The 15,126-nt window shown below is 42.4% G+C and overlaps 1 protein-coding gene across 6 annotated transcripts in view; it reads right to left on the bottom strand.

The window, feature by feature from the left end:
- TPD52 (tumor protein D52) overlaps positions 1-15,126 on the bottom strand; it is an 81,764-nt gene that overhangs the window by 57,165 nt on the left and 9,473 nt on the right. For 2 of the 6 annotated variants that reach the window (XM_048507397.1, XM_048507399.1), the window contains exons 1-3: positions 5,519-6,048; positions 966-1,081; positions 624-772 (exon numbers count right to left, since the gene is read on the bottom strand). In XM_048507397.1, the coding sequence (XP_048363354.1) occupies positions 624-772; positions 966-1,081; positions 5,519-5,699 (446 nt within the window). In that variant the 5' untranslated portion in view covers positions 5,700-6,048. Of the gene's footprint in view, positions 1-623; positions 773-965; positions 1,082-5,518; positions 6,052-15,126 lie in introns of those variants that run through there. The other 4 variants (XM_048507401.1, XM_048507400.1, XM_048507396.1 and 1 more) reach the window with 3 other exon arrangements.

The raw sequence follows: 15,126 nt of genomic DNA, 5'->3' as shown, positions 1-15,126 counted from the left end.
GATAGCTGAAGCCTCCCTGGAACATGACCCATCAAATTAAACAATTAAAGGAACACCAACTGCAACGCAACAAGGAAACAACACGCCTGTTTTGGTTGACAGAATGCCAATGATCTTGCTAAGTTAGGCATTAAAGGTCAATTCACATAATTAACAGGAAAAACTTAGCCATGTAATTCTAACTGTAGCACTTCAGGCATTGCTGTCCTTGGCATGTCTAATCGTTCCTGGGCTACATGTAGGAGGGGCAAACTGCACAATTAATTATCTAACAAGCCAGTTCTTCGTTCTCAGGACTCAGCTTTGCTTTCCTTGCAGCCACCCAGCAGCTACAGGGGACTGCTTTTCAAAGCCCTGCAGAGGCCCGATTTGGCTTTGGACCTTGCTTGAGGGGGAAGGGGGGGTTATTTGCCCCATTTTAAAGCCACAAATGCATATCTTGGACAAACAGCATGAAGGGAAGGTGGAAGTCCTCCCCCCACCACATATCGTGGTCCCAAGCCAAACTGGAGGAACCTGACCTGTTAAAAAAGTAACAGTTAGTTTGGCCCTCTGACTCTGCCAGCTGCGAAAAAGTAAACTCATCTGTGTCAAAACTGAAATAGGGAAATTCAGAAACATACGCATGTGTTGCCGTTACATCCTGCCACCCTTTGGAAAGGTTCTGTTTCAGCTCCTGCAATGTACTGATTCCCAATTTTCTCTTTATTTCTGCTAGGTATTTCTCTTTAGCAGCTAGCACTTGGGAAAGAGTCTGGATTTCTTCTTCTACCTACAGGATAGAGAATGTTAAGTTTAACAGCCATTCTCCTACACCCATTTTAATAAACAGGGGTGGGTGGAAGGGAAGACTTGCCACCATGTTTAGCAGCAGTTTCAAATCCATGTTAAAGCCTGTGGCCTAAGTACCAGATTCATTTTGAGGACCCCACGCAGAGGAAGTCAGAGGGTCATTCAGTGTTCACCTTAGCAAGCTCCTTTCTGAGTTCCTCCTGTTCTTCTTCAGACAGAGTTTCTGTAACAGTTACTGAAGCAGCTGCATCCTCTCCAATTTCAGGAATGGTTTCATGTTTCAGCAGACCTTTAAAAAGCAAATAAAAATCGACATCTCAGTTTTGCATTTCAAATAATCCACAGTCATGCTATAACTCTAAACTAGTACAATACTGGTTACTGAAATAGGATGGATGTTTGGAAGAAGAACTGATACATTGCAACGACCTGGAGAAGGGGAAAGACGAGAGATGTAACTGTATTTGAGTCCCCCATCAGTGCAAGGCAGCCACTAAGTGGCCAACGGCAACCAAATGTCTCTAAATACTGCACTGTTTTCTATTCAGCTAGATCTGTGGTGGCGAATCTATGGCACTCCAGATGTTTATGGACTACAATTCCCATCAGCCCCTGCCAGCATGGCCAATTGGCAGGGGCTGATGGGAATTGTAGTCCATGAACGTCTGGAGTGCCATAGGTTCACCACCACTGGAGATTATTTCAAATTTCAGATCCTCTGTTTTCTAATACTCATATACCATTCTGCTAGTATCTGTGCTCATTACAAATGAATTACAATAAATTACCTTCAAATCATCAAGAATCTCTTGGATTTCCACAGATTTTAGTAAGTTTTTAAGTACTTTTGTATCACTCCCCACCGTGTTGGCTGGGGAGTTGTGGCCTTCCACAAAAGGTACAGACCAACTGTCTTCCATCTCTCAAAAGCAGCTGGAACTAGCTGTTTCAATATAAGCCACCTTTGTTTCTTGTGTCCAAATTATGGTTACTGTTTCTCTGAAGAACTTTTACAAAAAGAAAAGAGGCCTTCTTGGTGCCAGAATTATGAAAACTTCCTCCCCAGGGCTACCTGTCACCGAAGATTTGTCAAGCCCTGGTCTAGGAGGCAAACTTTCTTTCACACATTATAATCTGGCTCAAGTGTATTATGAGTTACCCCAATATTACCCCAATGACTAAGGCCCCTTCCGCACATGCAGAATAATGCACATTCAATCCACTTTCACAATTGTTTGAAAGTCCTATTCCACACAGTAAAATCCAGCTTCACAGTACATCGGAAGTGGATTGAAAGTCCATTATTCTGCATGTGCAGAAGGGGCCTAAGTTTGAATTAATATCATGCTAGAGAAGGCAGGCCACATTTGGCAGCAAACCTGCTAATTCGGCACAAGCAACAGCAAAAACCCTGATCTGTTTTACATAAAGTTATTTTCAAGACTACTATATAGGGTCATGACAATTAATGTGAAGATATTGGAGAACTGTGACTAGTGTTACGTATCTTACCTGCTGTTTTTGAAAGGGCTAAGATTGAAGACCCATATTCTTATTAACCCAACATCTACCCATGGCTTAAATGAATTATGGCTATACCTATCATCAGTAAGTGTGGCATGGTAGTGGAAATGTTGTCAAGCTGCAGCTGAATTATAGTGACCCCATAGAATTTTCAAGGCAAGAGATGGACGGAGGTGAGGTAGTTTGCCATTGCTGGCCTCTGTATCGCAACCCTGGACTTCCTTGATGGTCTCTCAGCCAAGTGCTAAACAAGACCAACCATTCTTAGCTTCCAAGATCTAACAAGACTAGGCCAGCCTGTGCAAACTAGGTCAGGGCCAGGAAGCATACATATCATTTGGTACATTTTCAACTTAGTCTTACATTTATGCCATATCTCTATGCTTCTCAAGTAAGATTTCCTTTTGTCTTAGTGAAGTGCTTTTTATCTACCTGTAACCAAAATAAGTAGCTCACAGGAGATACTCCCATGCTAGAGAAAAAGAGGTGATTTTGGGAGAGACAAAGAATGAAGGGGATTGGCTGATTGATCTGTGTAATGACAGCAGGGAGGAACTAGACATCCTTCTACTCTGGCCTGACTGTTGCTCAGATGGCTCAGATGCAAGAAGTAGTAGCCAAGTCTCTCCAGTTTTCCTTGGGGAAGGGTCTGAATAACAGTCTGCTTTTTTAAACAGGAATAAAGTTGACTGCTACAGATTAAGCTCCAGCCCAAAGAAAATAGCTATCAAACCTAATGGCTGCAGATTTCATGAAAAGAAAAACAACATTGCACTTAACTGTAACTACTGTTCATGAAGTGGTCTTATGTGCAGACACACATCACTGTGGTACTGCACAGAGGCCCCTTCCGCACATGCAGAATAATCCACTTTCAATGCACTTTACAGCTGGATTTTACTGTGCAGAATAGAAAAATCCACTTGCAAACAATTGTGAAAATGGATTGAAAGTGCATTACTCTGCATGTGTGGAAGGGGCCTAAGAGAACCTTCCATTTTCATTAGTCGATTTCTGAAAATACCCAGTAACAAACTCAGTTTACTTATTAGAGCTTAAGGTGCAGGAAAACTTAAGACACTTCCCATAAATACTGAAGCTCAATCTCTAATAAATACTGAAGCTCAATCTCTAACGTTTATGCTTATAGAACAGCATCATGCAGAGAATTGTTATCGTTCTGGCAAGTCTACACCACCTAGAAAGATAGTATAGCATTATGGTGTTCAAGTATGAAATAGAATCACAGCTTGCCATCATTACAGAACTGGAATTTCTGGTCTGTCAGAACTTCACCACTATCATCACAAATGTACCCTGAAGCTGCGGAAGTTTTCAAGAATGCAAGTTCATTTTCTTTATACCTTTTGCAGCTGTAAATTTGAGGCAGAATTTAAGTCCAAGTATTTATAACCAGGCAAGCTAATTCTATTGGCAGGTTGCTTAGGAAAGTCTATTGTAGAATGGATTTTAGATTCCAAGTACTCTAATCATCATATTTTAAGGTTTTATGTCAAACTTCAAAGGTTACTCAGCACTTAAGTATGCAATTCTAAACAGCTACACCCTTTTAACCCCACTGACTTCAATGGATTTCAAAGCGTATAATTCTGTTTAGAATTGATCTACACACTCATCCGCTTTGTCATCTTTTTCACCATCAGTATTATCAGCTCTACACTGCAGATGAACACCTGAAACGATATTGAATCAGACAATTGGTTCATCAAGATCAGTACTGTCTGTTCAGACAGGGAGTGACTTTCCACAGCCTCAGGCAGAGGTCTTTTACATCACTTACCACCTGGTCCATTTAGTTGGTGAAGCTGGAAACTAAATCTGGGACCTTTTTCATGCCAAGCAGATGCTGCACCACTAAGCACAGTCCCTCCCCACTTGAGGGAGTAGAAGTTGAAAATGTCATGTCTAAGGTCACTTTGTGAGTTCAAGACAGACACGAAATTAGATTCAGAGACCTCCCAATTAGTTGTAGGATCTTTAGGCACCTTTAACTGATGCTTGTAGAATTGAGACTGCATGCTTTCTTGTACCACAGCACATTTATAATCAAGCATCATATTAGATATCAAAACCCGAAGTATAGCAAGCTTGGCTCTTGACTTAGTTCTGAAACAAAGCAATGTAATAATCTTAAATTCCTGAACAGCTCTCTTCTCCTCCCCCTGCCCCCCCCCCCCCCCGGCGACCACTGCTGATTGCATAACTATTCTGTTAGCTCTATCCAAAGAAACTAAGCATCTAGGTACTTTAAGAGGGCCAGTGAGAAGTGTTCTATTCTATTCTGCACTTCATTATACTACAAGACAATATCTTTTTCAGGTTTCCAGGAAGAGGACAGTTTGCTTTCAACCCAAGTACTTTAGGAGATTATTACAGTCTCATTAGCATCATATGGGTTGGAAAGAAACACAGAAACCTTCCAAGTTTCCTTGTTTCACTACTGTACACATTGTTTTAAAGGTACCATTATTCCCATTAGTCTCTTGCTAGCTTAGTTCCCCATAAAAATCACAACACTGCAATCCATTATTCCCCCATCTTTCTATAGGTTTCTTCAAGAACACGTTTAAAGCAGAACTAGAGGCTGTAGAGTGGTTGTCAGTATATTCTAAATTGACATTTCTATTTCTTTGATCTCAACAGAAGCACAGTTTCCTTTCTCCATTAAGCCTGGCAGTAGAGATTCATTCTGCTCTCTGACAAATCTTTTCAAATGCCTCAAGTTGCAGCCCAACACCGCAGAACACATTTCTCTATATACTTTTAGCTGTAACTTCCAGAGCATAAGCTATGATTTACTCTCACGATAACAGATCACAGTGGGCTGCCGTGTCTGTCTGTCTGAGGCAGCAGAAGAAAAGAGCAAGATTCCAGTAGCACCTTAATGACTAACAACATTTCTGGCAAGATATGAGCTTTTGTGAGTCACAGCTCAATTGAAGTGAGCTGTGGGTCATGGAAGCTCAAACCATGCCAGAAATTTTATTAGTCTTTAAGGTGCTACTGGACCCTTGTTCTTTTCTTGTAACACTGTTCTCAAGAATGCTGCACAGTGCAGTTCTAGGCAGACTTCCTCCAGTTTTACCCTACTGAAATCAATGGATGTAGACTGGAGCAACTCTGCGTAGAATTGTACTGGTAGGTATTTAAACATTTAATACTTAAATATTAAGAAAGTTACCAGAATTCTTCAGCACAGGAGATTCGGGTGGAGACAAAGTCAAGCTGGGGGACAAGTAGAGGTAGCTCCTATTAACTCCAGAATTAAAATCAAAGGGAGATTTGTAATCCTCATACAGGTCCAGATCCAGCCAGTCCATCGCAGATACCTCAAAATGCATAATCGCATTTCCTTTCTTCATCCAACAAAGAATCCATCGTCCTCATTTTAAGTTGCACGGGGCATCTACTTGCCAAGAAGAAAATTTCTGATGCAGAGACGCTAGGCTCTCACATTGTGCTCCGTTTTCACTGAAGAATTTCAGAAGTAGGTATGATCATGGGGTTCAAGAGACCCATTTAATAAGCAACCGATAAAGTCAGTCTTAAACTGCACGAGTTTATACAAACACATGGTCAGAAACCTGTAACTCTGCAACTTGTCTATGTACTAAAATACTCTCTGCCTGACAGGGCATTTGCAGTACACGCAGTATGCAGTGGTTCTGGAAGATCTTTGCTGTATGCAGGATTACACCAAGGCTTTTCAGTCATTTCTATACCATGTCAGCAGACCACAGCTGCACCAGAATATCCTTAATCTTCTAGGACACAAAAGGATTACTAACCATCATCTATCCTATAAGCCATCTGCGTAGGACTTTATGCCGATTAATGGAATAGGGGTTTTTTTCCTTCACAGAGTGTAGCTTTTCTGCTTGACTCATCTCTGTGCTACATCTCAAAAACTGTAGTAATCTATGCACGTCTGCTAAATCTCCATTCCTTAGGATATTTTCCATAGGCTGCTGTGGGTGGATTGGCATTAAGACCCCAGGAAAAGTCCTTGCGGGCTGATGGCCTTGTGGACCAACTTCCCCTACCAGGGTTGCCTTGGCCTCAAGCATGGGGGAGAACTCACTCCATTAAGGTGGCCCTCATAGCCTCTAAGGTGAGAGAACCAGTTGCCTGGGTGAGGTATGATACTGGCAAGCAAGCTGGCTGCCTGAGCTGCTCTCAAGAAGCTGCTGTAGCGAGTGAACTGGCCCGTGCTGGTGAGCAACAAGTGAGCCAGCTGCCCAAGCAGCTCTGAAGCAACTGCTGTATGCAACACTCCAACCCAAGACTAACATGCGCACATATGGCTGAAATTCTCAGAGCTGAAGGATATGTTTTGTTACTTGCAAAGTACACCCCATTCCGTGATGGGATTTTTTAAAAAATGGCTTTAAAGGCGCATGTAGACAAATAGTGGAAGTGTTTAACCCAAAGATGCTAATCCTTCATTAGTGCTGCATCTACATCATCGTAGGCTGTGATGCAGCCATCATTAGCTTTTGTTTTATCTTGCTCACACAAGAAAATCCCACTGCTACAGTAAAATAGTCAATGTGTGTTGCTGCTGTCTTCTCGGATTTAAAATTCTCTCGCTGCCAAATCGTAAGGTTGGAGGAAAGTCCACTCTGCATTCTTTGAATTTCTAGTCTCATCTAGGATTGCTAGTTTATCAGTCCCCATCAAGGAATGTATCTAGCGAAGATTGTTTCCAAGTCTGTTCTATCTTTGAGGAGAGCCAGTTGTTCCCTAAGAATGAATTTCAGAAGCCAAATGTGACAAAAGAATAGGACCACACCCATGTCCATTTGGAAGCACTGTGATATGATCATGGGGTTCAAGCAACCGATAAAGTCAGTCTTAAACTGCAAGAGTTTATGGTCAGAAACCTGTAGCTCTGTAATTGCCTGACAGATGCTTGCACAAAGAATCAATTGGAACAGCACGGCATGCCAACTCCTAATAAGGCTACTGCAAATACTCCAATGTTTCTCATAAATCCTGGTTTCACTCCAAAGCATGCAGCAGTAACCTCCCTTCTATAAAGTCTGTAATGATTTTTACGTATTCACAAAGTTCATATACCACCTTTTCACCTTCATCAGGGCCACAAAGAAAAAGCATCCTTTTTTAAAACCTTAAAACCTCCCAAGTCTGGGACCTGCCATTCCTCCCTCTGCTGGACGCCATTTATATTTATTATTGTATTTTTATTGTATTTTATTGTATTGTATTTATAAGATTTAGCTTTTACTGTCTTATCACTGCTTTTAAAGATTTAACCATTTTATGTTATATTATGTTTATTGTTGTGCACCGCCCGGAGCCCCTTGGAGATAGGGCGGTATAAAAAATCTAATAAATAAATAAATAAATAAAATAAAACCTGTGAGAATCAAACACACATAATTACAATGTCAAAATGCCAAAAAAAAAAAAAAACTCCACGCAAACAGACTAGCCAAAGTGCAACTGTGTAAAATAGGAAACCTTCAGCAATATTTTTCATAATTCCTGTTTAACAGGCGGAAGAAGAGAAAAGCTTTGCCACCTTTTATAATAAGCTAAACAGACAAGAAAGCAGATGGCCAATGGTCAAGGCATTTTGAGCCAATTACAGACAGGTTAATGTGAATGCTTTTCAATGTAAAGTGGCTTGTTCAGGCTCAGTCAAGCATTATCAAGCTTCCTCCACAATGAAAGCCAGTAATTGGATTGTAATTTTCATCTGTTTTATTTCTGATAGCCCAGCAGGTGAACTAAGAAAGCTGCAAGAACCAGTTTCTAAAGACGTGCTTTAAATTTATGTTTTTAAAAATTATTGAGCAACTGAACTGAAATATTTGCAAACACTATTTCATATATTAGGAATATATAACTTGCTTGATACCAGTATAACTGCTGAAGTGCGGCAGAGACAAAAATTTATCAGTTATGAATGAAAAGAATGAAGGTTACTTTCCTTACAAATATGAGTACAGCATACTGGCAACAAACATTTTTTAATAGGCAGCTATTAATCACTCCTGCATGAGGATGGATTCAAATCAACAAGAATCAGAGTGTGCAAATGGGATTTTTGCTGTTCCCAGTGCTGCCTCCCCATCTTAGCAAATTTGAATCAGGGAGATGTAGCAAGAAGGGGGAAATTGGAAGAAATCAAACATACTAATTGCAGTAGCATTGGTTTGGGGGTAATTTCTGCAGTCCCCTTTCTTGTAGCAACTTCAGTAGGGATGCAGGAATTCTGATGCACAAAAGTTGCTGGCGGGGAGGCCTGCGGTGAATCCCAGAAGGCAGCAAAGATCCCTTCTATGGATTAATTCAATCTGATTGGATTCAATCCACTCTGATTACTTATAACAAAAATTCTAGAAACCACTGCAGGAGACTAGGGACCTGGCCAAAGACCCTCAGAACAAATGTGTTAGCTAACTGAAGGGTGATACAAACAAACTCTGACCATCAAACTCCAGAGCTGGAAAAACTACAAAAAGAGGGCAACCAAGATGATTAGGGGGTTGGAGCACCTTCACTATGAAGGAAGACTGAACAGTCTGTGACTTTTAAGTTTAGAAAAGATATGAGTAGGACCAAACTGGACAGATGTTTATAAAATTACGCACAGGTGGAGAGAGTAGACAAATAACTTTTTCTTCCTCTCCCAAAATACTAGAACTCAAGAGTATTCAGTGAAACTGATGTGTGGTAGATTCAGGATGGACAAAAGGAAATGTTTCTTGATCCAGTTATTTAAAGGCAGAATTCACCAGAGGTTGTTGTGATGGCCACAGGAATAGACTGGTTTAAAGAGGAATTGGATGGATTTGAGGAGGGTTGGTCTATTATACCCTGTTTCACATAAAGATGTTAGTTGGGTTAGTAGAGGTACAGAAGTTGAGAAAATTGTATGCTTCCACATTACAATACCAGTCCTGAACAAATATGAGAATTATCATTGATTTTTCTGCACTGCCTTTGTCAAAACCATTATTTTACGCATCATTGAAGATGGTCTGATATTGTCTGCCCCTGCATCACAATGGTGGTATTCTTTGGTGGTCTCCCATCCAAATACTGACCCTGCTTACTTTCCATAATCTGATGAAATTGGGCTAGCCTGGGCTATCCAGGTCAGGACATGGTACATTAGGCCTTCTTCTTTTATGCTTATTAGCCAAAGTATACGGAAAGCCAGTGCGGAAAGTATATGGAAAGCCAGTGTGTAGTTGTTAAGAGCAGCCAAGCTGGAGAAGCAGGTTTGATTCCCACTCTTCCACATGAAGCCTGCTGGGTGACTTTAGGCTAGTCATAGTTCTCTCAGAACTTTCTCATCCCACATGGAGGCAAATCATCTGTGAATATCTCCTGCCTTGAAAACTCTATGGGGTTGCCATAAGTCAATGTGACTTGATGGCATTTTCCACCACAGCCGAAGTAAAGACACTTAAAGCCAATCTTTTACAGTGATATTGGAAATGCACTGAGACAGCCAAAAGGGAATACAGTTTTAATTCCATACTCTCAACCTCTGGTATATCCATAGTTTTGCATGCGTTCTGTAGTAATGACTCTACTAACAATGTATACAAGTGTAAACAGCAGGGGCGTTCCTAGGCAAACTGGAGCCCGGGGACAAAACCTGAGTTTGGCGTGCTCGAATGGGCGGCCACCCTCTCCCACCATGAACGATGATTTTTTGCACCAGCTCACAAAACACCTCCCACTCCCAGCAAAACATACATGGCTCTCTCCCCAACTCTTTTCCTAATTTCCTAATCACAACAACCCTATGAGGTAGGTTGTTAGCCTGAGAAACAACTCCAAGCCAGTGCAAGTGGGTATTAAGCATGTAAATCTCTCACAAATCACCCCCAGCAAAACATTTACCAAACAAATGTCAGCATCATCTCTCACAAAACACCTCCAGTGGAATCCACCCCCAAACAGCATCACTTTCAATGGTGATTAAACTAGGGAGCTCAGATTCTTCTTTTAAATCCACCTTAAAGGGAGAATCTGGGGTCCCTGGTGAAAACAAAATTGAAAGTGATGCTGTTTGGGGGTGGATTCTCCCCCGCCCTGAAACAGCATCACTTTTGAGGGTTGGAGACTCAGATGAAACAAATACCAGATTCAGCCAGAATCTGGGCAAATTTGGGCACATTTGGACAAAAAGTGTCCGATTATGTCCTGCCCAAATATGAACAAATGCGAATGCAAGGTATTTGGGCTTTTGGGGGGGGGGTATTTTTGGTGTTTTTCGGGCCTGCAGGGAGGGCATTTTTAAAGCTAGCAGCACCATGATTTCCGGGCATCATCAAGAGACTGCCCTGATGATACCACCCAAGTTTGGTGATGTTTGGTTCAGGGGGAGCAAAGTTATGGATGCCCAAATGGAATGCCCCATCCCCATTGTTTTCAATGGGAGCTAACAGGAGATGGGGGCTGCCCATTTGAGGGACCATAACTCTGGTCCTCCTGAACCTAACTCCATCAAACTTGGGTGGCATCATAAGAATAGTTACCAGATGATACCCTGAAATTTTGGTGTCACTAGCTTTAAAAATACACCCCTTCCAGGCACCCCAAGAAATTTGCCCAAGATTCTTTGTTTTGCAGTGATTTTGCTCCATTGTAGCCAATGGGGAATTTCTGAGGCAGGCTGCACAAGTTTGAAGATAGAGGCACCAGACTTTCAAGGTGGCTCCAAGAGGTCTTGGGTAATAGCATCCAAGCTTGGTGAGCTTTGCTTCTGGAGTGGGGGTGGGGGGAGTTGAGAGAGTTCTGAGAGAACTCAGCCCGCAGGCTTTCATGTGCAGAAGCAGGGAAACAAAATAAGCCCTTTTGGGGGCCCATAAAATTGAACCCCCAGAAGCAAAGGTCTCCAAACCTGGATACTATTCCTGGAGCCACCTGGAGCCACCTTGAAAGTCTGGTGCCTCTATCTTCAAAAATGTGCAGACTGCCTCAGAAATTCTCCATTGGCTACAATGGAGCAAAGTCACTGCAAAACAAAGAATCTTGGGCAACTTTCTTGGGGTGCCTGGAAGGGGTGTATTTTTAAAGCTAGTGCCACCAAAATTTCAGGGTATCATCTGTTAACCATTCTTATGATTCCACCCAGGTTTGGTGAAGTTAGGTTCAGGGGGACCAAAGTTATGGTCCCTCAAATGGGTAGCCATTTATTAGCATTTAGTAGCCATTTATTAGCCATTTATTAGCTCCCATTGAAAACAATGGGGATGGGGGAACCTCATTTGGGGGTCCATAACTTTGCTCCCCCTGAACCAAACATCACCAAACTTGGGTGGTGTCATCAGGACAGTCTCTGGATGGTCCCCTGAAATTTTGGTGCCGCTAGCCTTAAAAAGCGCCCCCTGCAGGCCAAAATGTAAAAAACCCTAAAAATGTTAAAAACACACAAACGACCCTGAAATGGTGGCACCCCCCCACGTGACCAAATGGGGGGCGCCCGGGGACATAGTGTACCCCGTCCCTAGGAAGGTACACCAGTGGTAAACAGCTTTCTGAATAACTTGCACAGCTTTCCAGAAAGGGGTGGGTAAATGCACTCCCCCTCCTCATTATGTGGAAGCAGCCATAGAGGGGGTGGGGTGGCCAGCACAATGGAAACTGCACCTGGGTATCCCATACACAGCCTGGCAACCCCCTCCCCTTCCCATGAGAATCATGCTGTAAAGCTGCACTATGGCGTTAACTGTGAAGAACACTTTGAAGGGCTGGAAAGGCAGAGCTTAGCTCCATTTTGAAGCCGCAACTTAGCTCCATGGATTGGCTGCAAAGCATTCACTTAGATCAGGGGTCTGCAACCTGTGGCTCTCCAGATGTTCGTGGACTACAATTCCCATCAGCCCCTGCCAGCATGGCCAAGGGATGATGGAAGTTGTAGTCCACGAACATCTGGAGAGCTCAGGTTGCAGACCCCTGACTTAGATACTCCATCCACAGTCATCCACACTTCCTCCTATGAGACAAACCCAAGGAAAGCGTCATTATGAGAATGACATTGTGTGGATGCTCTACTCCTCCCCCAAAAAATCACAGGCAGCCCTGCACTCACATTTGAAACAGCACTGCAGTATACTCAGCTCATTTGGTTCCCCTGCCATCTATGGCACCAAAATTACAGAGTTCTTTCCTGAAGAAGATTTGTCTGCCCCCTCTGTTGTCCTCAATCAACTATTTCATCAGGCATTCCTCACTGATCAGCCTTCCCATTTATAGGTATCATTGTTTTTGTTGTGCTATACCAAAACACATATGTATGTATTTTTAAAGCATGTTTTAATTGTTTGCTGCCTTGGGGACTCCACACTGAATGGAAAGGCACCATTAAATTTTTCTAAATAAAATAATTCAGCCACATTTTGTCATTGATTACTTGCCACTAGGTGGTGCATTTGAGACAAGTCATGATAAAAAGTACAAAAATAGAGCAGCTGAATCATTACCACCACCAGATAGATCAAGAAATTTATTCATTTCTTTGCTGATCACTACCACAAGTATCTTTTCTGTGCCCATTTCCAGTATTCGCTATGGAAACATGGATCATTTCCAAGTCTTATCACGGCTGACCTGGGAAGAAATCACCTGCAGACATTTACTGCTTTTTACTTATCTGGAACAACAGCTGGAAGGTGCAGCATTTCCAGACCACAGGGATCCCTACTGAAAGCGGGAGAGATGTTCCATTGCTGCTGTTTGGCCTACTAACAGGACAGCTGGAGGGATAAAGATTCTCTAACACATTCCTCCCTCTTAGAAAATAGCTGGGCTTATCACTCCATGTTAAGCACGATCACTTAAGTCGTCCACCTCCAAAGGGAAAAACGAGCCTTTACAGAGCTGCCTATACAGTCACCAAAAAAAATTCATTAGGGGCTTGTTCAGATTATACTTTTCCCCCAGAATTTGTATGTTGACATATCCCACCCCCACCCGCCAGCTTGACCCCAACGCAACAAGGTAAATGCCACATTCTTTGTAACAAGAGCTTTCAGGCTGAACACGTTCTCTGCTCTGGAGAATGAACAGGATGATGATGATGATGTCCTCCTTTTTCCCCCATCATGGTAAATGGCACTTGAATGTTAGAGCTGATTCCTAGAACCCTAAACGTGACTGCTGCTAAAAGCAGGAGACGGCAGCAGTATGAACATTTGTTTTAGCCTACAGTTCACAGATAAGTGGATCTTTTGTGCCAACGAAAAGATCGGCATGCAACTGGCAGCCAGCCACAAGACAGCCTTCTTATATAAACTGCATCTTACAGTTCTGACGTCTCTGTTCCAGTTTGCTTACAAAATCCAAGAGGAGGCGGAGGGGGAGTGGACTGGGACAGTGGTGTTCGTACTCTGGAAATGTATTTGGATAATATTTTTTTTGTGCACCCTTATCACATTCTTCGCTGCCTAACCCTTTGCAAGCATAGGAGTAATTAGATGGTGTATCGTTTTAAAGTATAGACAGCCGTTCCACGAGTATACACAGGGTGGGATATACAGTTGTATTATCAATCTTATTCTGGATTCTTTCCATCCATGTCTCCAGCAACACATTTCTGATCCAAATGAGATATACTCATTTGGGGATGGGAGGTGGTCATCTAAAATGTTTAGACTTTCACACTTCTGTTGTTTCGCCTTCATTCAGCCTATGAAGCACAAGTCATACACATGCTACAGTTTTCCATCCTAAAACACTGTTAATGCTAATATTATGATGGGATAACTCCTGCCTTTTTCTCTCCAGTGTGTAATGGTTCAGAGCAGGTGGACTCTAATCTGAAGGGTCTAAAGATGATTTCTTTAGGAGTGGTTTCCGCACTTCCTCTTTCAAACCCCTTGGATCCCCCCCTCCCCCGAGCCTAGAGACAAACTGATAATGTCCACAGGGGTGCCTGTATCCCATCATCACCAGCTTTCACCATTCATGATGGGCATGGTTCAAGGGGCAAGTGGTAGGCTTTACAGTTGCCAAGATCCTGTTCACATCAGCCCTGCAGTGGCACAGAAGGAAAATGGCACCCGTGAGGGGTTGATTGCGGGGAAATGGTGCCAGTGTCAGCACAGCTTCTGCAGTGGAAAAAAAATCTATACTTCCTTATTCCAACAGAAGCAAGATTGGACGACATTCTTTCCAAAAAGACTGGAGCAAAACAGACTTGGGGACGAGCATGCTGAATATGAGGTGCCACCACTTGGATGCTTCACAAGGGAAAACCTGCTGGAACCAGAAGGAAAACTGCTGTTCCAATCACCATCACAGCCTCTTCTCTAAAAACAGAAGCTGGGCAGGTTTTTCTAACAACCTGTCAACAAATACAAGCAAAACTCTAGTAATACTGAGAGCATGACACAAGAAATCTTTTGATCATCATGCAACAAAAATTTGTTTTTACAGAACAAAGAAAAGAAAGTGGCAAACCCTTTAGAGAGAATACATAATGTTAGATTTGCAAGGATTTGTATTATTCATATGCCTCCCTGAATTTAGTGGCTGTGAAATCCTGTATAATCTGTTGAGGCAGCTGTGATAAAGAATAAATGTCTACATTGCCCCAGAAGAGAACAGCTTGAAGTTTTTTTCTTACAGAAGGCAGTAGCATCTGGAGAAGAATCTTGGTGTTTGCTGACTGGATCCCAAGGCAAACAGATCCACGTTCAGAGTTCCAAACCTGGATGCCAAGTTTGTAAGAAGATATCCTGTTTGATGGACCACTTGTTTTTATCAATGGTCTATCTGCCTGGATGTTCAGGGATCCCTGAA

Source organism: Sphaerodactylus townsendi, linkage group LG09 (genome assembly GCF_021028975.2).
Source record: "Sphaerodactylus townsendi isolate TG3544 linkage group LG09, MPM_Stown_v2.3, whole genome shotgun sequence".
NCBI lineage: Eukaryota > Metazoa > Chordata > Lepidosauria > Squamata > Sphaerodactylidae > Sphaerodactylus > Sphaerodactylus townsendi.
Note: the sequence above shows the minus strand (reverse complement) of the source record. Positions and strands in the feature narration are given on the sequence as shown.